This window comes from Halichoerus grypus, chromosome 5, assembly GCF_964656455.1.
Source record: "Halichoerus grypus chromosome 5, mHalGry1.hap1.1, whole genome shotgun sequence".
In the NCBI taxonomy this organism is placed as follows: domain Eukaryota; kingdom Metazoa; phylum Chordata; class Mammalia; order Carnivora; family Phocidae; genus Halichoerus; species Halichoerus grypus.
Genome location: NC_135716.1, coordinates 151,373,831 through 151,398,994, shown reverse-complemented (window position 1 = coordinate 151,398,994; position 25,164 = coordinate 151,373,831). Strand labels below are relative to the sequence as shown.

At 41.7% G+C, this 25,164-nt stretch overlaps 1 protein-coding gene across 3 annotated transcripts in view; it reads right to left on the bottom strand.

The window, feature by feature from the left end:
• EFCAB14 (EF-hand calcium binding domain 14) overlaps positions 1-23,630 on the bottom strand; it is a 38,382-nt gene extending 14,752 nt beyond the window's left edge. The window contains exons 1-5 of one of the 3 annotated variants that reach the window (XM_036065844.2): positions 22,480-23,630; positions 20,870-21,018; positions 15,218-15,363; positions 4,355-4,453; positions 430-540 (exon numbers count right to left, since the gene is read on the bottom strand). In XM_036065844.2, coding sequence (XP_035921737.1) covers positions 430-540; positions 4,355-4,453; positions 15,218-15,363; positions 20,870-21,018; positions 22,480-22,661 — 687 coding nt within the window. In that variant the 5' untranslated portion in view covers positions 22,662-23,630. The remainder of the gene's footprint in view (positions 1-429; positions 541-4,354; positions 4,454-15,217; positions 15,364-20,869; positions 21,019-22,479) is intronic. The other 2 variants (XM_036065841.2, XM_036065843.2) reach the window with 2 other exon arrangements.
• Between the last annotated feature and the right edge of the window lie 1,534 nt (positions 23,631-25,164).

Genomic DNA, 25,164 nt, shown 5'->3' with positions numbered 1-25,164 from the left:
ACATCCCAGATGGCCTTTCATTTCTAGAGTCCTCTTCACTTGGCCTCTCACCATTTCATAGTCTGGGAGCTCCATCCAAATTCCCGACCCACAGAACAGTGAGAAGTAATAGCGTGTTGTTTTAAGCCACTAAGTTTAGGGTGATTTGTTACGTAGCAATCAATACCTATGACACTTCCCTTTCCTTCTCCATTTTCCTTCCTACCCATTCCACCTAGGAACGTATCTTACTGTTATTTCCTCCAGTATGTTTGCAAAAGACTCAGCTTTTAATTTTATCCTCCTTAACTGCGTAATTTACAGATTACATCTTTTAAAAAGGTGCATAGTAAGGTCACTTCAGATGAAAGGGAAGATGGCATCACTCCTATTACACAGAAGAGGGTCGGCAGAATGCTGACTTCCCGCAGCATTTGTAGATTTCCTTACCATGTCACTCTGCAGTGACTCAATGGTTTTCTTGTGTTCATCCACAGTCTTCTGTATTGCCTCCACAGCAAGATGGACGCTGTTCAAAGTGTTGCCAATGGTAGCTACACTCTGAACAGAAACATGTTGTAAGACCAACGTCTTTTCCTTTTTAAAATTTCTAATAGCGTTACTAAGATATAACTGATACACAATGAACCACATATATTCAAAATGTATAGGTGGTAAGTTCTGACATATACACCTGGGAAACCATTGGCATGATCGAGATAATGAACATCACCCCAAGTTTCCTTAGACCCCTTTGTGATTCTTCCCTCCCCCACCCCCAGGCAGCCACTGATCCACTACATATCAGTTTGCATGTTCTAGAATTTTGTACAAATAGGACCAGTGAATGAGTATGTGGGGTTTTTTGGTTTTGTTTTTCTGGTATGGCTGCTTTCACTCAGCTTCACCTTTTAAGATTTATCCATACTGAGGCCACTGAGCTTGTTGCTGAGAAGCATTCCATCATATGGATACAACACAGTTTAACTACTCACCTGTTGATGGACATTTAGGTTGTTTTCACTATTTGACTATTACAAATAAAGCTGCTGTCAACATTCATGTGCAAGTCTTTATGTGGGCATACGTTTTTATTTCCCTTCGTTGTATGCTTTTTCATCATAATGCCTAGGTGGTGAATGGCTGATCATATGGTAGATATATGCTTAACTTTTTAAAAAAGCTGCCAAGATGTGCTCTAAATTGTTATACCACTTTACATTCCTACCGGCAGTGTAGGAGAATTCCAGTTCCTTCATATCCTCATCAATATTGCTACCCTCAGTCTTTTTCATTTTAGCCATTCTTTTAAGAATGCAGTGGTCTATCACTGTGATTTTATTTTACATTAAACACTGACCTAATGAAGCTCAGTGTTTTTAATTATTTCAAGTCTCTTCAAACTGAATTTCATGTAGCTTATGCAGACACAATTAACAGGAAACTACACGTTTATGTTTATATACAGCTGACCCTTCAACAACACAGTTGTTCGATTTATATTGAAAATCTACATGTAACTTCTAACTCCCCCAAAACTTAACCACTAATAGCCTGTTGACCAGAAGCCTACCGATAGCATAAACAGTTAACACATATTTTCTATACTGTATTATACACGATATTCTTACCATAAAATAAGCTAAAGAAAATGTTAAGGAAATCATAAGAGAAAGTACATTTATGGCATTGTACAGTATTTACAAAAAAAAAAAAAAAATTCCACATAAGTGGACTGCATAGTTCTAGGGTCACCTGTATATATAAAATTATATATATATAACAAATAATTTTCCCAATTTAAAGGACTTTTCCTAGATAAAAACCAAGTCTTTTTCTTAAAAAACAAAAACTAGTTCATAAATCTGGGACCCACAGATAAAGGTCTCCCACAAACTGCCCTTACGAAGCCCTGTGGTAGGTGACAGAAGGCCACAGCTAACCCTGTAGACTGCTACCGTGTCAGGAGCAAATGATGACTTTTGAATGACAATGGGTGGAACCCTTTTTGGCTTTGGGAAACCCAGTGTTGCAGAGATGAAGGAAAAATTCCATTTGGCAGCATTTGTTCCTTTTTGCTTTAGAATCCCATTAGCAACTGCTGAGTGGAATGAGATGCGAGTCTTCTTTAGGCTTAAGGAGCCCAAGTGGACTGGGACTTGGGAAATATGGTTCAGAAACCATCATTTTAAAAAGGCCTGTCCTAAGGGAATATCCAAAAGAGTGTTACTATTTGGTGGGTGTTGTCCTCTTATTAAGACATATTGACAGTTTTATAGTTTTATTTTTTTCAAGATTTTTATTTTTTTATTTGAGAAAGAGAGAGACACAGGATGAAAAGGGGGAGGGGCAGAAGGAGAAGCAGGCTCCCCGCTGAGCAGGGAGCCTGACACAGGACTCAATCCCAGGACCCTGGGATCATGACCTGAGCCGAAGGTAAGACACTTAACCGACTGAGTCACCCAGGCACCCCAGTTTTATAGTAAATACATTAGTTTTTTTTAACCAAGGTTGTTTTTATTATACTGACAGCCAAGAACCCAAAACACCAAGAGATGACATTTTCAAAATTTAAAAAAATCATGAGATATACTGAAGCCAGGTATCTGACTAACCAAACCATGACCCTCTGCTTCAAAATGGAGCCACTTTTATTAAAAGTAGTATGTGATATTATGGAGCACAGATTTCCAAAGAGAAAACACACTGGGTAAAGGTCTCTAAGCTGGGGTGTTTTCTATGTGAGCTCTGTTGTTACAGAAGCTACGGACATTCAAAGACATCTACTGTTAGACCATCCTCCCTTGCTGGATGTATGAGCCCATTAGGATGCAAGATAGTAAGCTCTTGTTTAAGATTTTTTTTTTTTTTTTTTAAGGAAGCAGCTGACAGAGCCATGTGAATTCTAGAGCAAAACCCTGAAACTAGTATTCTCACTCACAGCAAAGTGCCTGGCACAAACTGGAGGAAGCTCCACAAATGTTTATTGAATTAATGCAATAAACCAATGTCATTTTCTTTTTTTTTTTTTTTTTAAAGATTTTATTTATTTATTTGAGAGAGAGAGAATGAGAGAGAACACATGAGAGGGGGGAGGGTCAGAGGGAGAAGCAGACTCCCTGCCGAGCAGGGAGCCCGATGCGGGACTCGATCCCGGGACTCCAGGATCATGACCTGAGCCGAAGGCAGTCGCTTAACCAACTGAGCCACCCAGGCGCCCAACCAATGTCATTTTCTAATGCAAGACTGCCAGAGTTGCTTCTGAATTGAAGACCACAGAGGCCTACCTTTTTTCCATTTGACTCCTGGGAAAATGGCAGGAATTCGCCTCATCACATTTCTCTCCCCACCTTCCCCCACCCTCCCCTTTTAAGTTGTGAGCAGATGACCATCTTGGATAAGTAGCAAACTGCGGAGACTGAGCACACACAGGTGGTATGGTTACAAAATAGCAAGTTCTGTTTCTGCAAGTGGCAGATGACCTTTTCACTCCTTTGTGGAAACAATTTATATGTTTATAGAGCCTGGCATATAGTCAAATCAAACTTCTTATACACTAACTTTGAAAAGTCAAAGATCTTAGATTCGACACCCATTCTTTAGGGTTCCCTGAAGCTCCAGAATCCCTTCTTCCATTTCCTGCTGCAGGGTCTGATTTGCTTGTGTTCCAACCAGGTACCCTTTTTTCCTTCCTACCCCTATCCACTCTCCCCATCCAGCTCTACAGATTGCTGCATATTATTCAGCTGGTTGGTTACTCCCTTCTGCTCTGGGCCTGAATCCTAGGGATCAAGTAAATGGGAATTCCAAATTATTTTTTGCCTAGGCCCTAGAGTTTAGGGCACATAAGAGTGAATTGCTTAGAGGAATTTATACTCCCATCAAGAGTGTTTTGAAAGTTACCTTTGCTCCACATCCTTGCCAACACTTATCATATCCTAAACTTCGAATTTTTGCATTTTCCCCAATCATTATTACGTTTTTTAAAAACCTCTTTCTCAACCAAAAAAAGTAGCAATTTAGAGCAACTTTCTTCTACAGTTGGTCTGCTTTCATGAAGACATTGTGGATGATGAATTGAGAATACAAGTGATGAGAAGCAAACTCACGTATGTTAACCTTTAAGAGCCCCAGAAGAACAATCTCGGGATTCAGAGAGCCAAATAAAAAGGTGTAAATCCATAAACTCACCTGTTGCAAATTAGAGGCCCAACTAACCAAACCAAAACAGAGAGGTTCTGAACTGTTTAGAACACAGTGATATACTCTATTACTGCCCTCTTGGAGTAGCTGATTTCAAATGCCATGCTTTCAAAGAAAACTTGTTAGAAGCAACAGCAATAGTTTAATCTCAGTGCCCACATGTAGCACTTACCTTCTGAAGTCCCTCTACAGTGGCAGGCAGACTAATTAAGTCTGCAGCTGACTTAATGTTGGCTTTGAGGTGGTTTACTGCAGAAGTCAACAGAGATATCTGAAAGGAAGAGAGTAACAATGAAAAGAAAATTTAGAGAATGAATGCTTCCTGCACAGACTCTGTAGCCGATGATAATTATCAAGGCGCCCTTGGCTTTTATGTGTTTCTGTGACCCAGGCATTATACGCTGTCTGCTCACAAGAGTACAGGAACTACAATATATTGGATAGAATTGAGATCTGGAAGGCAGTAATACCCCTTCCTTCCCTGCCCTCACTTTTTAAAAAAATAAAGATTTATTTATTTATTTGAGGGGAAGGGAGAGAAGGGGGGAGAGAGGGGTAGAGGAAGAGGGAGAGAGAAACCCAAGCAGATTCCATGCTGAGCACGGAGCCCGATGCAGGGCTCGATCTCAAGGTCCTGAGATCACAACCTGAGCTGAAACCAAGAATTGGAAACTTAACCAACTGTGCCCAGCCACCTGTCTCCCTGCCCAATTTAAACACTAGTGCCAAAGAGGGAAAGGCAAGTATTATTCTTTACCCTACTCCTGGCAGCTACAAGATCCAAAATCTTAAGTTACCGAAAAGTTGCAGTGATTACAACACAATCCCTCAACAACTGGACAGGGAGAAAGCTAATGATCAAGGACCCCTGAAAGATTTCATTTTGGTAAAAAATAACATCTTGGTTATTTACTGAACTTTTGTTCCTGACCAAGTGGGAACATACATTATAAAGCAAAAGCCCATCATCACAAAATACAGTCTACAGGAACTTGGACAACACTTTAAACTACTTGGGGATTCAGTTTTGGTTTAACAATGTGATTAATATTTCAAACTCAACAGCTCAACCAAAGTACTACTCTGTACCTGAAGGGGCTCAATAAATACCCACTGACGTGCTGACTGATGCAGTACATGTATTAAAATAGGAACTGAATAAAAATAAAATGTGTCTTCCCTTCTGCTATGTAGGGGTAGAATTCTAAATAGCTGGACTTCTCTCTTGAATGAGGACTGGGGGAACTTGTACAATACATAATTTCAGGCAGCTGAGATCATATTCTAACACTTTTGTAGTGTGGCTCAAAACATTCTTAAAAGGTTCTTAGTTCCAAACTGATTTCCTGCCCCCAAAGTCTAGGATGAGGACACAGATCTACTGATAGCAATTATATTCAGAACGGCCTCACAGAATAACCAGTGAAGTTTCTGGGCACCTGTTACGTGTCTAACACTGTGGCAGGCAGCAGATGGGTAGCAGACAAAGTAAACCTGATCCCTTCTTCCCTCCAACCAGTGCTGGGCGTCTCTGTGCTGGGCACTGCCACAGGCACTGTGGAGACCGTGGCCAACAAGACCACGAGGTTTTGCTCTCAAGGAGCTTACACCCTAGTAGAAGGTGAAAGAAAAACAAAGAGGGAAAGTATCAGATTAAGTACTAGCAAAGAATTTCAACAGAGTTCCTGGAGCAAGCAGCAGCGTGTTCTGAACCACGGAGTCCGGTAAGAAGCCCAGGAGCTCAGGAACTCAGGCCTCTTTCCTTCTTTCCTTTTAGGAGGCGTACGTTCACGACCTTCAGGCCATTTTTCATTCATTCATTACTGCAACAAATGAGCCCTATTCCATACCAGTGATCTTGTGGTATTTACATTTTAGTGTAAGGAGACAGACAATTTTATATAAGAAAAACACTGGATGGTGGGGTGCATTAGAAGAAAATTAAAATAAGGTGACCTGATTAGTGACCAGGGAGCTACTTTAGATTAGATGGTCAGAGAAGGCTTCTATAAGGAGATGAAATTTTGGGGCGCCTGTGTGGCTCAGTTGGTTGAGTAACTGCCTTTGGCTCAGGTCATGATCCTAGAGTCGCAGGATCGAGTCCACGTTGGGCTCCCTGCTCAGCGGGGAGTCTGCTTCTCCTTCTGACCCTCCCCCATCTCATTCTTGCTCTCTCTTTCTCTCTCTCAAATAAATAAATAAGTAAAATCTTAAAAAAAAAGGAAGTGAAATTTGAACTGAGATCTTAGTAACAAGAAGGACTTAGCCAAAGACTGAATGAAATACATTTCAGGGCAGAGGGAATTGCTAGGACAAATGTCCCAGCATAGGGAGGAGCTTGGCACATTTGAAGCATAGAAAGAAGGCTTGGTGGCAGAGTGAGAAAGGGGGAGGAAGAGGGAGAGACGGAGGGAGGGAGGTAGAGAGAGAGGTAGAGGGGTAGAGTTAGGTAGGTAACATTAAAGAAATAATTACTAGATGTGATAATACCAAATAAAGTTCAAAGAAAAGAATATTTGTGTAGGCTGAAAGGGACAGGCTTCACTGAAGTGGGACTCAAATTAAGACTCTGATGGAGAAGTAAGCCTTTTATATATAAAAATAAAGCAGGTTTTCTTTCTAGGTTAAATAGGTAAGTGTGGCATTAGGAAATAGGTAGGGAACAACAGCATGAATAGGCCTAGGAATACCTTTTCTTCATGGCCTTTCTCAAAGTGACAGTGATTTATTTATTTGTGTGATGACTTGATTAAGGATTCTCTCTTCCACTAGACTGTAAGCTCCATGACACCACGGACCATGTCTATTTCAGCATTTTCCATAATATGCCTGGCACACAGACAAGCATCAATAAGTATTCACTGAATGAATGTGTGGCTGAGAAAGAACAATCTGTCTAGGAGGGACAGTGAGAAGACTAGTCCAAGCAGAGTAGAAGGTAGAGGCTAGGAAGGAGGAGATAAGCCTAAATAAGTAGTCAACTAATTTTTCTCACCAGTAAAATGGCTGAAACAATAAAAACTGTTTAACAACAATCATCTCATAGGGATGTATGAATGTTTTAAAATATGTCTACAAATTTTTTGATAGTCTTTCCCTTCAACAGGTGGAACCTAATCCCCTTCCCTTGAATGTGGCCTGTCCCCAGTGACTCACTTTCAGCCAATAAAGTGGAAGTGACAATGGGCAACTTTGGAAACTAGGTCGTTAAAAGCACCAGGGCTTCTTCTTTGCTCCCTTTTGGATCACTCACTCATGGAAGCCAGCTGCTGTGTTGTGAGAACACGCAAGCAGCCCCGTGGAGAAGCCCACATTGAGAGGAACTAAGACCTGTGGCCAACAGCCATGTGAGTAAAGATCCTCCAGTCCCAGGGAAGTCTTCAGATGATGCAGTCTTGGCCTAGATCTAAAAGGCAACCTTAGAGAGATCCTAGCCAGAACCACTGAACTAAGCAGCTCCCAAATTCCCGACCCACAGAAACTCTGAGGGAATAAATGCTTGTTGTGTTTGGGACAAATCTAACACAGCGACAGATGACTAGTACAGGCAATGAGGATTAAATGAGATATATAACTAAAGCTCTCTTTTTTTCTTTTTAAGACTTTATTTATTTATTTGACAGAGACACAGCAAGAGAAGGAACACAAGCAGGGGGAATGGGAGAGGAGAAGCAGGCTTCCTGTGGAGCAGGGAGCCCGATGCGGGGCTCGATCCCGGAACCCTGGGATCATGACCTGAGCTGAAGGCAGATGCTTAATGACTGAGCCACCCAGGCACCTGTATAACTAAAGCTCTTAGCACAGTATGTGGTACAAACAAAACACCAAATCAGTGTTAGCTCTTTAACTGCGAAATTTAATAAGCACTTAAACATGTCATTCTCTACAAGTGCTCCAAAATATTCAGACAAATCTTCAACATTCCAACTCTATCCATTTAAAAACAAAATGGGTGAGAAACCTCAGCCCACAGAGAGATACTCTCAGCAAACTATAAACCTCTTAAGAGTAGCAATTACATCACGGAGATTGTTTTAATCCATACCTTTAAAAAGATATGAATAATACTGAGGTTTGAAAAGGACTTCAAGGAGGGGTGCCTGGGTGGCTCAGTTGTTAAGCGTCTGCCTTCGGCTCAGGTCATGATCCCAGGGTCCTGAAATCAAGCCCCACATTGGGCTCCCTGCTTGGCGGGAAGCCTGCTTCTCCCTCTCCCACTCCCCCTGCGTGTGTTCCTTCTCTCACTGTGTCTCTCTGTGTCAAATAAATAAATAAAAATCTTAAAAAAAAAAAAAAAGGACTTAAAGGAAACAGGCTTTCTTTTTTTTAATTTTATTTATTTTTTGACAGAGAGAGAGAGAGAGAGACAGCGAGAGAGGGAACACAGCAGGGGGAGTGGGAGAGAAGAAGCAGGCTTCCCAAGCAGGGAGCCGGGAGCCGGACATGGGGCTCGATCCCAGGACTCTGGGATCTTGACCTAAGCTGAAGGCAGACGCTTAACGACTGAGCCATCCAGGGGCCCCAGGAAACAGGCATTCTTATGCATTGTTAATGGGAATGTAAATTGGAGAAGACCCGTAAGAAGGTTATCTAGGAGTATCTGTCAAAATTTGAGTGTTTAGGGACGCCTGGGTGGCTTAGTCGGTTAAGCATCTGCCTTCGGCTCAGGTCACAATCCCAGTATCCTGGGATTGAGTCCTGAATCAGACTCCTTGCTCAGCAGAGAGTCCGCGGCTTCCCCTGCCCCCTGCTTGTGCTTGCTTGCTCTCTCTCTCTCTCTCTCTCTGGCAAATAAAAATAAATAAATAGGGCGCCTGGGTGGCTCAGATGGTTAAGCGTCTGCCTTCGGCTCAGGTCATGATCTCAGGGTCCTGGGATCGAGTCCCGCGTCAGGCTCCCTGCTCCTTGGGAGCCTGCTTCTCCCTCTGCCTCTCTCTCTCTCTCTCTCTGTCTCTAATGAATAAATAAATAAAATCTTTAAAAAAAAAAAAATAAAAATAAATAAATAAATAAATAAATAAATAAAAAATTTGAGTGTTTATATCCTTTAATTTAGCAATTTCATTTCTAGAAATCTATCTACACATTACTTGCTCATGTACACAAAGATGTATGCACAAGAGTATTTACTGCTTCCCTATTTTAATAGCAAAACACTAGAAACCATCCAAATGTCTATTGCTAAGGATGAGGAGATATATTATTATACATGTATATATTAAATATATTATATTGAATATACATACATATATATATTATATTGTAGAACAATATACACTGAATGACTCCATCCATTTGGTCTCTCTCACACACTCACACACACACACACACACACACACACACACACTAATGCATAAGCTAATTCTTATTAAAAGCTATTAAGATTTTCATAGAAAGGGGGCTAGAAGAATGCAGCCCAGACAATGGCAGTGGACATCTATGGAGACCGGCAATGTGTGTGTGATGGGGGAACATACAGAGATGGGGGTTGAAGGGGAATTTTCATAAAAGTTCCTATGTATTTTATTGTTTAAACCTTATATAAGAATACATGCACGTATTACTCATAAAATTTTAAAGACAAAAGATGGGAAAGAAATACACACATAGGAAAAAGACATCACGACTCCAGAAGCATTTAACAGATTTTCTAGGCTGGCCCTTTCTTCCATGACCTTCACTGGGCCTTCTAAGACTATCTTAAAGTGCTCAATCATAAAGTTTGAGGAAGGAGGCCTTCCCTCAGGTATGTTTTACTCAGCACCCCAAAGTATGTATACAATTGACTCAATACCAACTTGATGGGCAAGAATATGGTTATTCCAAAAGCCCTATCAATTGTGTGGTTATCTTTTGGCCACCAAGGGAACAAACTGCTTCCACTGACAACTGGCCAGATCCTAAAAGACACAAGCTGTGTTCTGGGTGGAGTGATCTAGGTAGAAACTATTCTTCCAGGTACTACAATATCCTGAGGCTAACCAGAAGCATCTCAAGAATGGTATGGCCTCCCAAATGGCCAGTGTGGCTGGAGGCAGCTACCATTTCACCCAAAACCAGAGGAGCAGGTGCAAGTCAATGCAAGTAGGATAAAGTGAAGTACTGTTCCACTTCTCCCCATCCCCCAAACACCCCAGGCCTAGGGCATCAGCTGCTTTCCTGAAAGAGTATGCCCTGGAGAGCGGACCATTAACTCTCTAAATACCAAACATCACTTAGGACTTCTTACTCATTTACAAGACCTGAACCCACACTGGTCACTAGGACTCAGCTACATTCCCATAAACTGCAAAGCCGGATTCCATCTTTCAGCATAATCCTCTCGTAAGAGCAAAGAAATGTCAGTATCTCTGGAAAAGTACAACAAAGCTGTATGTGTAACTGTAATGGAGAGACAAGGGGCACTCTCCTTTTACTATCTTTGGGACTGCTCTAGTCTCTGATAGACATTCTAGAATGTCAGATCAGATTCAAGCATTATAGAATTTATCTCTAAAAGTCACACAATATAGTTCAAAGAGTCTAAAAAGTTGAAAAGTTAAATAGAAAACATTAAGAAAAAAACCCCCATTCCAGCCAAAAGATGAATCATGACTTTTATGCATATTACATGACTTTTCATTAGCAGCATTAAAAATAACTACTGTAGACCATTTGCTTATTAGACCATTTTCTACTATAAAGTCTGAAATGCTTCTTTTTTTTTTACTTTGGGATTAAAATTAAGGATTCTTTAAATAGTAAGTAAAAGAGTTACTAAAACAGATAATCATCAATGATGAATGATGATGAGCCCCAGGGACCCGACATCACAGCCTTCTAACTTGATCTACTGAGCACTTACTGCATCCTTAATATAAAGATGTAAGGCAGAATGGAAAACTGGAAAGAAAACAGGCTCCTAGGCCTTAAATATTTTAATATGAGCACTGCTACACAGCCGTGCAACCTTGAGCCAACTACTTAACGTCTTTGAGCCTCGGTTTTCTTATCTGTAAAGTGGAGATACCACCTCCTACTTCATAGGGCTATAGAAGCAAAAAAGGAGATCTCACATGTAGTGCATCTAACTGTGGCCTGCACAAAGAAAACATTTAATGAATGGCAGTTTATCATCTCAATTCTCCTCATCATTGCCATCATCATGCTTAAAGCTCCAAGTACAGTGTATAACCTTCTAGTGTAATTAGATGCATACATAAATAACTATCATACAAGGTATCAGGACTGAGTGCCAAGAGATAGAGAGTACATAGAAGGGCACTCAAGGTCCTTCTTGATATGGCTCTTGCTGACATATCCTTACTTCTGGCCTCTTTGCACCAAACTATAGCTATAATGAACTACTAAAATTCCCTGAATGCACTGTGTTTTTCATTTGTCTATTCTTTTGGACATACAGTAAATACTCATTATTCACAATGGTTATGCTCTGGAAAGTTGCAGCAAACACTGAATTAGTGAATGCGGAACCACTGCTCCTAAGAGAAATATAGGGTTAGGTTCTTGAGAGCTGTCTGGTCACATTTTTGTCAACTGGTCATTGTAATACATAACCTTGTTTTATAGCTGTTTCTGTTTAAAGATATCTTATTAATTAAATATATATTGCTAAACTCATGCCTGAAGCTTATCTAACACACGTATTTTCTCTGTAAGACACATCACAGCCTCAGGACGCCTGGGTGGCTCAGTTGGTTAAGCGTCTGCCTTCGGCTCAGGTCATGATCCCAGTGTCCTGGGATAGTCCTGCACGGGCTCCCTACTCAGCAGAGAGTCTGCTTCCCACTGCTTGTGTGCGCTCACGTGCTCTCTCTGACCAAAAAAAAAAAAAAAAAGACACATCACAGCCTTCTTGCATTTAGGAGTACTAGACAGTACTTCAGCACTATACTAGGGGGACATTACAAGCAGTGCAATCACCAAAAAGCCCCCAGGAAGTGTGAAAACATGGCAATAAATATCGTTCAAAAAGGAAAGCTGTTTACAGTATGAGAGCTGAAACAAGGCAGAATGTCACCTTGTTTGACATCAACTGGAAACACCTGTGTTGGGTGACTCAACTATTCTGCCACTGTATACCAGTTGGTGAAGGACTACAAAAGCACCACAAGTATAGATTTTGGGGTTACAAACAAATTTTAGCAAGTAGGCGAATTCACAAATATGGAATCTGCAAATGAGGATCAACTCTACTAATGTTTTACCTAGGACGCCCTTCTCTTTCTTCAGAATTCACCTGGCCAACTCTTATGTGCCCTTCAGGACTCAGCTTAAGATGTGAGAAGCCTTGCCTGGCCCCAGCCATTCTGGTTAGATAAATCCTTAAAAATGCCCCCCTAGCTCCTGGACCTGCTTCTTATTGCTCATCAGGCTGTTTTACAATTGTTTACTTTTCTGTCTCCTCCATTTGGCTATAAGAGCCTTGGGGGCAGGAATCATCGTTTTTGGTTTTGAATCCAAGGCCTAATTCTATAAAAGCAGCTCATTAAACATTTGTTGAATTAACAGTCTTCAAAGAAGGGGGAGGACACTCCCTATACTGGTTGAGAATGGCTATGGGTATGAAATCAGAGGTTTCATGAATAAAACAGCAAAGTGAGTGAAATTTTTAACGATTAAAGGCTTTCAATGCAAAATTTGATTTTAACTTACTTCAAACTAATGGCTTTTCTTTTTTTCAGGTGGCATTAACTTCAACTCACATTGTGATAAGGACAGTTCTTGTTAAGTGATCTGATCCATTTTCTTATTAAGCCACTTTGAATTGCTTTTTAAAAAATAATTTGCCAATAAGAGCATCTTAACTGACAGTTACCCTTAGACATAAAAACATAGAAATTAAATACCAATTTTATTTTTATAGCTATTCTGATTTAGGACAAATGCCTTTTACTTGAACAGACCGTCAGATATGCATAACATTAATTTTAGAAAATCACTCAGAGACCGATGAGCTCCCCTTGGACCAACATAAAGCTCACTTCACTACACCATCCTCCTGCGCAGTCACTCCCCTCATCTCTGAAGATCTATGGAGATTAAAATGGAAAGGGTTTCAATTCAATCTCTCCCTGTTTTATATATGAAGCCCTGGGGCTGGAGTAAACTTTTCCTGCATACCTGCCTTCCCAGGTCCTTCTTGCATTAAAAATAAGAGCCAAGCCAAGAACAAAATGATTCTTTTGTTGCTAGATTCCTGGTTAAAGAGGATTCAAAAGCCAAAATATGTAGCAAAGATTTGAAAACCTGTATGTCCTCTCACACCGAGTACCAATTTCCCCTTTTGATTCTTCCCACAATAATGCTGATTTACATGAATGAGATGAGAAAGACCTAACATTGACTCTTCATCTTGAAAAGATTTCATCCCTACCTCAGAACAGCGATCTCCATGACAGACTCTCTCAAGGGAATCCACGGTTTGCCCCAGTGAGAGATGCTAATGAACTACTTCTCAGCGCTTCACTGTGGTCTATTTTCACTTGATATAATCTCTGACCAAACTGCTAATTTGCTCTGTCAATAAAAGCAAGGCCACAATTTATCCTATTCTTTTTACAAAAGGGAGTGAGTACTGGCTTTTCCCTAATTACTGAGAGTCCAAAGATAAATAATAACGAGCAAATACTGGGTGCTATAGCCCATCAGTTATTTCATCAGTAATTTAAAAAAGTGAAATAGAACTGAAGAGAAAATATCATAAAGCATACTAAGGGTAAATTATGGTTTTCAGAAACTTTTATTTTAGTTACACATATATGTATGTAGGGATGTGTTTAGTGGGTAATGACATAAAACATTTCTTTTTGTGGGTTTTGGGCAAAATCTGAAAGCCACTGTTGCAGCCCCTGATCCCTGATCTTAAGTGCTGACCTGCCCCGCCGCCCCCACCTCCACTCCCACACTGCTGCTGAGAGCTGACGGTAGCTTCGGAAATGTGTGTAAGCACTTTTATTCGAGCACAGTGCTCCCTGCCAATGGCTGATTCTGAACTTTGGGACTCCATTCTGAAGAAGAGAATATCTGCTTAGCCCCACGAAAATGGTGTATCTATTTTTTTAAAGATTGATTGATTTGCCAGAGAGAGAGAGTGAGAGAACACAAGCACGGGGAGCGGCAGAGGGAGAGGGAGAAGCAGGCCCCCTGCTGAGCATTGAGCCCAATGCCAATGCGGGGCTCAATCCCAGGACCCTGGGATCATGACCTGAGCCAAAGGCAGATGCTTAACTGAGCCACCCAGGTGCCCGGAGGTTTATCTATTTTTAAGCACTCTGCAGGTGTAGCATTCATTTGGTACTTGAGTCTTCTTGCCAGTGCACGTCTTTTCTAACTAAACCGCAAAAACTGAGGACAGAGGCTACAGTACTTAGTGACAACTCTAGCACCTTATACACAGGAGATGCTCAATTAACATCCTTTGCATGAGCCCTTTCCCTCTGGCAGAATCCCTCTTTTGGAATCAATGCCTACTGAGATCTGGCCAACTTAGGGACTGAAAAAGTTTTTGCTCTAGGCTTGCTTGCCTGGCCAAGGTATTTCACCAACTCTGCTACCTCCTCCTGTGCTAGTCTAGAATAACTATCATTAGCTACAGATGGTTTACAGATTAGTTTTACTACAGTGTATAGCACTACAGCCAAGGCTGCATCTGTAAGTTTGTGAACTCTATTAAACAAAGTCAGCTCTCATTATCTTATATAAGTAGACTACCCATTTTTCTTCGAGGTTAGAAGGACACTCTTTATTTGATACTTACACTGCTCCTTAGGAAAAATTGACTCAAGAATTTCCAACTCCCTACAAACTACTCTACTTGATAAAACTGTTCTTTGCAGAAAGGGCTAACACCTTATGTATTTGGTAAATGCATACTATTACCCATTTTACCTGACCTTAATGTGCTGGGATCACAGTATGCAAAACATCTCAAAAAGTAAAACAATCAGAGGTGAGTGCTCTATACCTATAAATTCATACTAAACAAAACTAAACATTCACAGCTTACACAGAAATAAAATCACACATTTGCTACCTGCTTATTCATTTCTGTGATGTTTATCCAGACTTTGTTCAAGCCCAGCTCCCCAGATTCAATCTTCTCGAGTTGTTTTTGTTCGCTGAGTAGTTCTTCATTAAGTTTGGGAATTTCTTGGAATGAACTTTTCTGATTAGATTCCACTAAAAGCAAAAATAAGAATAATAATAAATAACCACAGAGTACTCCCTTGATTCCAAGATGAAAAAATGATCTTACAGTAGGAAGGAAGACAGGTTAATAGAAGTCAATCCTGGTAGGATGACTGAATTCCTATCTACCAGCTACACTGTTTTTTCAAATTTATGTAAGTATATAATTTTAATACTAAAGCACCATTTTAACTGGGGCTATTTCACTACTGGGGGTATAACCTTTTAAAAGTCAGATGGCTAAAAATGACAACAAAGTATCAGCAGAAAGAGTTGGACTCTGTAATTTACTGTGATCCTGAGTAAATTACTCCAATTCTTTGAGCTCAGTTGCCTCATCCGTATTACAGAGATAAAATAGACTTTACAGGATTTTTAGAATTAAGTGGAAAGAATGGTTGTAAAGTACTAAACAGGGCTAAGCAGGCATACAACAAGTGATAAATAAATACTAAGTATTAACCAGAGCAATTAAGGAGCTTTGTGATTAGTCAGTGAAGATTTATAAACCTTACTCCATTAATGCTCAAGGTGATGTCCAAAGTTATATCCCTAAATGATTAAATCTAACTTTTTTTGCTCTCAAACTGGTAAAATGCAAGATGGGTTCTTAACCACCTTTCAAGTGCTATTATGAGGATTACAATTTTAAATTTTTTTCATAAACAGCAAACAGTGTTTTCTTAGATCTTAAATCAACCCAAAAGCTCAAACTGAAATAGAAGATAAAGGAACATGTTAGGTGAAGTGTAGGCTGATATTTGGCTTTCCTTTGGAAAACAGTATCTCCTGACTGGTTTAGAGATTTGCCAGCCTGAAGGCAGAGGCCTGAAAGAGTGCTTTCTCCTCTGTCTTTAAAAAGTATTTTTCCTTTTTATGAAAAATAAAATATTGATCATGGCTGGTCCTCCAGAATAAAGCCCACATCATTTTTTTTTAAAGCTACAGATTGCCCGATTAGTTGTTATATACTTTCTTTAAAACCAAAAAAACTGGCATACAGGACAGATACAAAACAACTGACTAAAATTTAAGTGCCATGATTTTTTTTGTTCCTCTCTGTGGGGTCAGCATTTGGAATACACCTGGCCATTTTAGGCACTAGATAAGTATCACTGACTGCATAAATCTGGCCTTTGCTTACCTCCCAACCACATTTCTCATCACTTTACCTTCCTCTTCAATCTGTTTTCTGGTAAAGTGGATTCTCCAGACACACCAACCTTTTTAAGTCTCAGTGACTCTATACACACTATTCTTTCTGCCTAGATGTCCTTGGCTTGCCCCTTCTCCATTTCTGTTAGCTTAGCCTAGTTAGTTTCTTTTAAGATTCACCACAAATAGCTGGGCTCCCAGGTTGGACGCCCACCACCACTTCACCATTCCAAACTCTATCTAGCACTTAACACACTGTGCTGTAACGATTTACTCATGTGTCTCCTTTAGCAGACTAAGAGAGAGAAAGAGCTGCTTAAGGATAAGGACCAGGACTTATTTGTCATGTATTTCCAGGGCCCAGCACAGTGCCAGGTATACAGAAGCACTCCAATGCCTTTCCAGGGAAATAACTGTAGGGTATGAAATGGAGTTAATGTTGTCCTATTAAGTTAAACAAAGAAAATTCAATCAAACAAACTCAACAACAAAAAATCCCTGCAAAAATCAGGGGCGGGGTGGTGGAGGTATCCCTGCCAGAAACAAGCCCACTCTCTCAAAATTCAGATTTTTTTGTTTTTTAAGATTTTATTTATTTATTTGACAGAGAGAGACACAGTGAGAGAAGGAACACAAGGGGGAGTGGGAGAGGGAGAAGCAGGCTTCCTGCTGAGCAGAGAGCCCAATGCAGGGCTCGATCCCAGGACCCCGGGATCATGACCTGAGCCAAAGGCAGATGCTTAACGACTGAGCCATCCAGGTACCCCCAGATTTATTAAAAAATATATATTTTTATTAATTTTTCAAAAATATGCACGAAAGGATTTCTTTATAAATGAAAGATTTCCCTCAGTGCTTTTAATGCAACATTTGGTTTACACTGGTTTGCAGGAATTTTGTCAGTATAAATTAATACTGTAAGAGTAAGAAAAGAGAGAAAAGAAAAATGATTTTCTTTTACATTTTCAGTGAGGTTGTAAAGTAAAACTTATCTCACACATCTGCCATTCTCAGGTGGTCAAATGTCCCAAGTGGGGGGTGGGGGTGGGGGTCTCTGTCCCACGGTCTATACGAAAGAAATAGAAGGTAGAAGTAGAAGAGGAAATAAGACAAATACATAAATAACCTGGGTTGCAGTTATTAACTAACAAACATATTAAGCTGACAAGTCCTGAAAACCCTCTGGATACTTAGGATTGTATGAGCCAAGAGAGGATCATTTTCATTACATGACTTGGGGCTTTTTAGGAGAGAGTAGCCTAGTCAAGGCACTTTGGCTACATAAATGGGAGGAAGCGCAGCAAACAACTTATTATAATTTATGTTCTTTCAACATGGAAAGCAACTCATTTAAAATCTAGTATATTAATACTCAAAAGAACTTACCTAGTTCTTTTCCTGATCTCTAAGACCAGGAAGTAGAGATTTCTGCATACACTCTTTAGACAGAACACATATAATGCTAACAGCAATATTTTAAACTTAAACATCTTTAGTTTGCAATAAACTTTTATGTAATCATTCAACTTGTTATTGAGTCCCTATCATGTGCCCAGCCCTGCACTCAGCACTAGTGCACGCTGAAGACCCTGAGGCTCTCAGTCTGGGGGGGGGGGGGTGCGGGGGGCAAGGTGTCACCATGGAATTACTACGCAGTGGGATGGATGGTATGACAGAGAGATGCCAAAGTGCTCTGGTAGCATAAATATGTCTTTGGGTTTTATGGATGGGAAAATGAAGGCTCAAAAAGAAGAAGTGACTTATCCACATTTTACAGTTAGTAATGAGCAACCCAGGATTCGACAGTCAAACATTCTGCTCTTAGGACCAGCACTCTCTCTAGTATACTCCAGCTGTCAGCCACTTACACCCTAATGCCCTCATTACCACAATTTTTAAGTTCTGTACTAAATGACCAACTGCTACCCTGCCTGTGTGACCGAAAAGGAAACAGCCTGACTTATTCTTTCCTTCTCTTCTAAATTCTCTTCCCCCACTCTAGCGTTTCATTGTTGAGTGACAGGGAGAGATGGCTGAGAACAGAATCTTCCTTAGAATAATTGTGGAGGTCTTCAGAAGTACCCGGTTCTGGAAAGAATACTAAGTTTCAAGACCAGTGAGTACCTGCAGCTTAAGGATCAAGTTGTTCCTTGACCACAAGGAAAAATACCAAGTCTATCTGTTTTGCTTTCTATTTCAGATATTCCAGCAATCCTGCCTCCTTTCCTGACAAGTGTCCTTGAAAATTTGAAATAAAGAACAAGGGCTCTGAATTTCTCAAAAAGGTATTAAAGCCAGACCAGCAGGTGGTCTTCTTTGAATCCATGACTTCACTGTCCTCTTGAAAAACAACAAATAAAAATAAACTTATTGAAATATATCTAAAGTAGAAATGTAATTCAAAGAAAGACTATTTAAGCTTAACAAGACTGACCTCATTTACTCAAGATGATGGTTTTCACAAAAAGCTATTGGGCAAGTGGTCCACAATGGTTCAGCCAATGGACTGACTATGCCCCAGGCTCCACCCCCTTGAAATCCTGCTTTAGACATTACAGGGCTGGCATTTCTATTGCAGCGAACGAAAGATGACAAAGCAGCTGGACTGACAATTCCAAATCTGCTTCATTCAGCTAGATGACAAATGTAATCAGGATCCCAGGGGACTGTTGCTCAGTGGTAGAAAGCAGGTCTCACAGTTCAGGGTACAAGTCCTGGCATCTCCTGAATATAGTGTTTCCAGGGATTGGTATTAACAAGTATTCAACAAATATTTGTTGACTGATTGACTGCCAGGTCTGTTACCTGTATACACTTCAAATATACATTTCTAAAAAAAGAAATTCCCTGAAAAGCTCAGCCAAGGTATAAATTACATGGGTGTCCTGTAAACACAGGCACAGAGCAGTCAGGGAAAGGAATCCCTGGAGGGTAGAAGTGAGCAAAGTTTTGAAATGTATAAATAAATAATTGCTATATGTGATCAAAACAAGCTGTAGCACAAACCTAGGAGGCCCAATTAATTACAGAGAGATGAGGGCACAGACAGGTGTCTTTAGTGATTATTTATAGTTAAACATTGTTTCTGAGAACCTCATTTCCAAGTTATGATTACCACTTACAAAGAAAACATGGCCTTAAAAACATTTTGCAATACTGGTATGGACAACCATTAAGGAAGAAAATTAACTAGAATACAAAATCTCATTCTTTCTTATACTGTACTCCGATTCCACCAGTTGATTAAACATATAGGTCAAGATGATTCTGGCAGAGAATTGTGCTTTACCCTATTCCTTTCCTTGAATCAGAAGAAAACATTTTTTTCAAGCAACATTACTAAGAACATCATTAACACAGTAACTAAGGATTAGCTGTCCCTAGGTCAGGTTCGGAACTTGAATAACTGCAGGCAGCAAAGAGAAGCTGGGGTGAAGGAAAGCCTGGAAGTTGTGATCTCCTAAGGCTTAAGATGGGAAGTGAGGACACAACTTTAATTCCAGTTCTGGGGCCAGATTTTGTTACTGAGGAAGCCTAGTGGTCAGTTTCCCCATGTGTTAATGCTGCTAAACTTAAGGCATTTGTGATTAACTTGAAACTGGTTCTTTAGCTTAGAAAATTAACCCTTGAAACCTAGAACCAAAGATCAGTGTTGCTAAAGGAAGATAGGTCAAATGTGGCTGAAGCTACTCTGCAAACACACCTTTCAGATAAAGTGCCTTGGATGTGGCAAAATACAACTTTGTAATTTAGAAACTATAAAACTCCTCAACTTAAAAAGTCTCTAAAGCTTTAAAACTCATGAGACAAATATTTATTTGTCATTTGGTACACAGTAAGCACCCCATAAATGCTAGCTATTATTATTGTCCATTCCATACAGTTTTTCTTAAGCAGGAAGTCGTTTGACAGACACTCCCACATTCTTTCTCAAATGGCCCTGTGAGGAGGAAGGAAACAGCCCAATGTTGCTATTGCCACTTTATACTTGGGGAAGTATACTTGGGGAAGTATAAAGTGGCAACAGGTGGAGGTTAACCAAGGTTCTAGAATCCTGGACCTTAGCACTTCCTTTCTGCACCTTAGGTGTTGACCGCAATGCCATTATTTCAGATGCTATTTGTCCTGATGGTGCATAAGCACTGTTTCTTGTTTGTAGGTTTAAAAACTAGCAAACAAACAACTGTTCCCATATTCAAGCTGACAGCTAAGAAAGAGTATAAGAAGGCTGGAAGGAATATATAATTGCTTCATCAGAGTGGGCAAAACTATTCAGCATGGTCCACTTTGTGGACCTAGAACCTGGAAACAAGATAACACTCTGAAAAGGGCAACCACTTACTTGTTCTAAATTTTTCCTTGAGGGCATCCAGATCCTCCTTCAGGGCAACTTGCATCCACACCAAGCCAACGCAGGCCACAACACAGGCGGCAAGGATGACAAAAGCACAGAGGGGATAACAGATCTTGCAGCATCGTAAATAGTCTCCCCTGATCATAAGAACAAATTCAACCAGGAGTACAAGAGTGATTATGAGTACAGCTGTATTAGAAATAGCATACATGTGTCACCATATAGCTATTTACAAGGGAACACTGGGTACCACATTCTTAAATCTGAAGAGCAGACTGAAAGTGACTAAATAACATGACCCATGAAGAGCTCATCTTTTGGATACAAAGGTTTCAAACTTCACATGACAGAGAAAGAGGTCTTGTGGGCATTGCAGCCCACAACCGTCATCATGGATTCAGGTCTTTGGGGACAAGTTCAGGTTAGGAAAGTGTCAAGACCAGATCTTCTCTGCAATAAATTACAGCACTGTAATTTACCTATCTATTTCTTGCTTTCCAACATGGATCCCCTCCGGGGGAGCCTGTTTCAGATTACTGAAACTTCATAAACTTTTGAGCAAGTTTTACTGCAAATGAATGAAAGAAATAGGAACTGTAGGTTTAAGTGGACACCTGGTGCACTCTAGCTTATTGGTTTAGAAGGCAGGAAACACGGAAAGGGGTTAGATTTCACACCAAACTTCAACTAGCACTCAAGGTCTAAACTAACTCAACAGGGCAACTATCCCTGTGGAACTGTTCCATTTCATCAGACCTTCATATCCCAAATCTAAGATTGCCCTTAACTACTTAACCTGACAAAGCTCATTAGAAACCAAACTCTTCCTTTAACAAAATAAAAGAACAAAGACACTCTAAACAAAGAAAAAAACCTCAAAGGATTTAATTTCTTTCAGCACCCCAACCTTCTGCCTAGCCCTTGCTTCCACATCCTCAGCACAATATTTTCTTTCAGTGTGCTCCCTGAGAGGGTCCAAGGACACCTTCAAGATTCCCTTCAGCCTTCTGCCCCCCTGGACCCCAATTCCCAATGTCCTCAAAGCTCACTACTGGATTTGCCTAGTAGCTGCATCATCTAAAAGTGGTTTGGGAAGAAGTTGCCTCTTCTTTTTGTTTCCTACCCTCCACGTACTCTCGAGGCTCATACTTTTTTAAGTTCCTCACCATATCCCCTCACCTTCAAGATCTGGACTCATCAAGACTGCAAAGAATAACCTGAAGTCTTAAAGTCCCTGTCTCTACTACACTTTTAAAAAAGGTCTAGTCCCAAAAGTTTCTTTGCTCCCAGGTACCTCTTCTTAGCTTTTCTGCCACTCCCAACTTGGTCTCTCTGGGCTCTTGGCACATTCCCCAAGTCAGTATCTCCACCCTAGATTGAGAGTTCTTCCTACACTTACAGACAGATCTCTAACTTATCCTTCATTCAGAACCCGAGCTCATCACCCTAACATCTTTTCTTTCTGTTTGCCGTCCAAGGTCTACCTACACCCTTTTTCCTTTCTAAGTACACCCTTCTCCTTCCTTTCAATTTTCCCCCTTGGTAGTATAAGGAAATGTCTTTTCCCCCATCCCACCCCTCACCACTGCATCACTCACTTGACAAAACGAGAGCGATTTTCAACTAAACCGAATTCCTCTTCCTCCTCGGAGCTGGATTCAGAGTCTGAGTCAGGAGGCTCAGTGCGAAGGAGGCGGTGGCCTGAGCCTTTCTTGGGCTTCTTTCTCCGACTGTCCCCAGCCAAGCCGATCAATGCATTAAGCTCTTTGCGCTTCTTCATCTTTTTGTGTGGGGTGAGTGGTGCACCCACTCCTGAGCTGCCAGGTTCGTACCCGATGCCCAATTCTCTCGCTACCTTGGAGCTGCCTTCCAGGGTGGGGAATTTGGGCCAGAGCCCTGGGTCAGTCCCACCCAGGGGTGGGACTGACCAGATCCACTGGGGGCTAGAGATTGGAGCCCAGAGGAAAGTGGAACTCAGATGGGTGGGGGAAGTCACACAGAGATGGCCAGGGAGCTGGTGATAAAAATGGGTAAGGCTCTGGGCATGGAGTCTCAGATAAGAGGGTGGCAAGGGGAGCAACCTTTATCTTCCGATAGGTATGTAATATTTCTAAGTGTGCTCCAGGAGCTGAGGAAAGACACACAGATGGGTGTTCTGGCCTTCCGGGGGACTTCCAGTAGAGAGCGAAAAGAAACTTGTTCTTGAATGGGAGAAGAGGGGGAGGTGCAGAGCTAGACAGTGAGAACGCGCTAGTCGCTCCCTAGCTGGAGAGGTGGCAGCAGAAGGGGGCTCGCAGCCGCTACAACCCCGACACAGCTTGGGCGCCAAGAAAATGACGGGGTCTTGGGGTGATCACCGTTCTCCGGCCTCCGCCTTGAGTTTGAAGGGAGCCCGAGACTGAGGAAGGCCTAGAGCACGGCTCGGAGGGCTCAGCCTGCCAAGTGCCAGTCCCGCACCTGGGAGACCCCAGCCTTGCTGTCTGGGCCTGGGGGGTAGGGCGGTGCGGAGGGGCGACGGCGGCTCAGCCCACCTGAAGCGCTCCCGCCCAGAGTTTGAGGTGTTCTGGCGACTCTCGGCAACTCACACGCGCCGCCTCCACTCCAGCCGCGACTCCGGCCCCCGCTCCGGCTGCAGCCGCAGCTGCTCCCAACTTGCTGGTGGTGGTGGCGGCGGCGGCGGCCGCGGGCTCCAAACCCGGGCCATCGCTCCAGCCCCAGCTCACTTCCCCTTTGGCAGCAGCCGGCGGCGCCGCCTGCCAGTAAGCCGCGCTTCCATTGGCCGTTCGCCGGGTGACGTCACACCAGGGGGCGCGAGTGGCGGCGGGAGGCGGGGCGTTAAAGGTGCCGTGGCTCCGGCGGGGGCTGGGTCCCGCCTACCAGTTGAGGAAGCCCCGCCCCCAGGAAGACCACCTGGGATCTGCGGCTCACCTGGCCCGGGGCGGAGTTTTCTTTCGCCAGGAGCAGGGGTACTGGCAGGCAAAACACCCAGCTGCTCGACATGCTTGGAAAGTTCCTTGGAAAGATCCTCCTTGTGATCTGGGCTGACACAGCCTAGAAGCTCCGCCCTTCTGACTCGCTTGCTGTTTATGAAAAGTTTGGGCGTGGTACAGATTAATGACCCAACTGAATACATTCATTCATTCCATAAATATTTATTGAGAGCTTACTACTTGTCAGGAGCAGCTCTGACACTGGGGACATAGTGATGAACTAAATAACCATCCGCTTTTCTGCGTAGGATTGCCAGATTAAAAAAAAAGAAAAATACAGGACACCAGGAAAACTTGAATTTCAGATCAACAACGAATTTTTTTTCAAAGTATAAGTATATCCCATGCAACATCTGGGACATCTTCATAATGAAAAGTTAATTTTTTTTTAATCTAAAATTCAAATTTAACTGGGTGTCCCGTATTTTATCTGTCAACCCCATTTCTGCAGCTTATACTTTAGTGGGAGGAGAGCAACAATAGGCAAATACATCAAATGTCAGGAGGTGATGAATGTTATGAGGAAAATTGAAATATGATAAGGGGATAGGGAGTGGCTCACGATAAGGGGATGTTTAGTCAGATACCAGGAGGAAGGCAGGGAAGGAGTTGTGTAATGGCCTTGAGGAAGAAGTGACCTGGAAGATCCGGTGTGGCCGGACCTGAAGAACAAAGAGGAGAGTGGTAGGAAATAAGGACAGACAAGCATCAGGGGCCAGATCTTGTGCGGCTTTATGGACCATAGACCATAGGCCAAGACTTTGGGAAACGATTGGTGCTTAAAGCTATGTCAAAATTTCAGAAATAACAGGGCGCCTGGGTGGCTCAGTCGTTAAGCATCTGCCTTCGGCTCAGGTCATGATTCCAGGGTCCTGGGGTCGAGTCCTGCATCGGGCTCCCTGCTCGGCAGGAAGCCTGCTTTTCCCTCTTCCACTCCCCCTGCTTGTGTTCCTGCTCTCGCTATCTCTCTCTCTGTCAAATAAATAAATAAAATCTTTAAAAAAATTTTTTCAGAAATAACAGAAGTAAAACCAACGGATCATAGAGGTAGTAATTAGTAAAAGTGTATTGTGCACACACCAAAAAGACAGTTTGCAAACTAGGAGCACTCAAACCAAATCTTGGAATTAGGCTCAGGAGTATATTGTTATAGAGAAGCTTGAATAGTGACAAAGTAGTGACTGTTTATTCTTCACAGTGATTGATTATAAATATTAAAATTTTCTTAAGTGATAGGGAATTGGCCAGTGGTTACCTCGTATCGACCTTGGGAAACAGTCTTAGTTTTGCTTA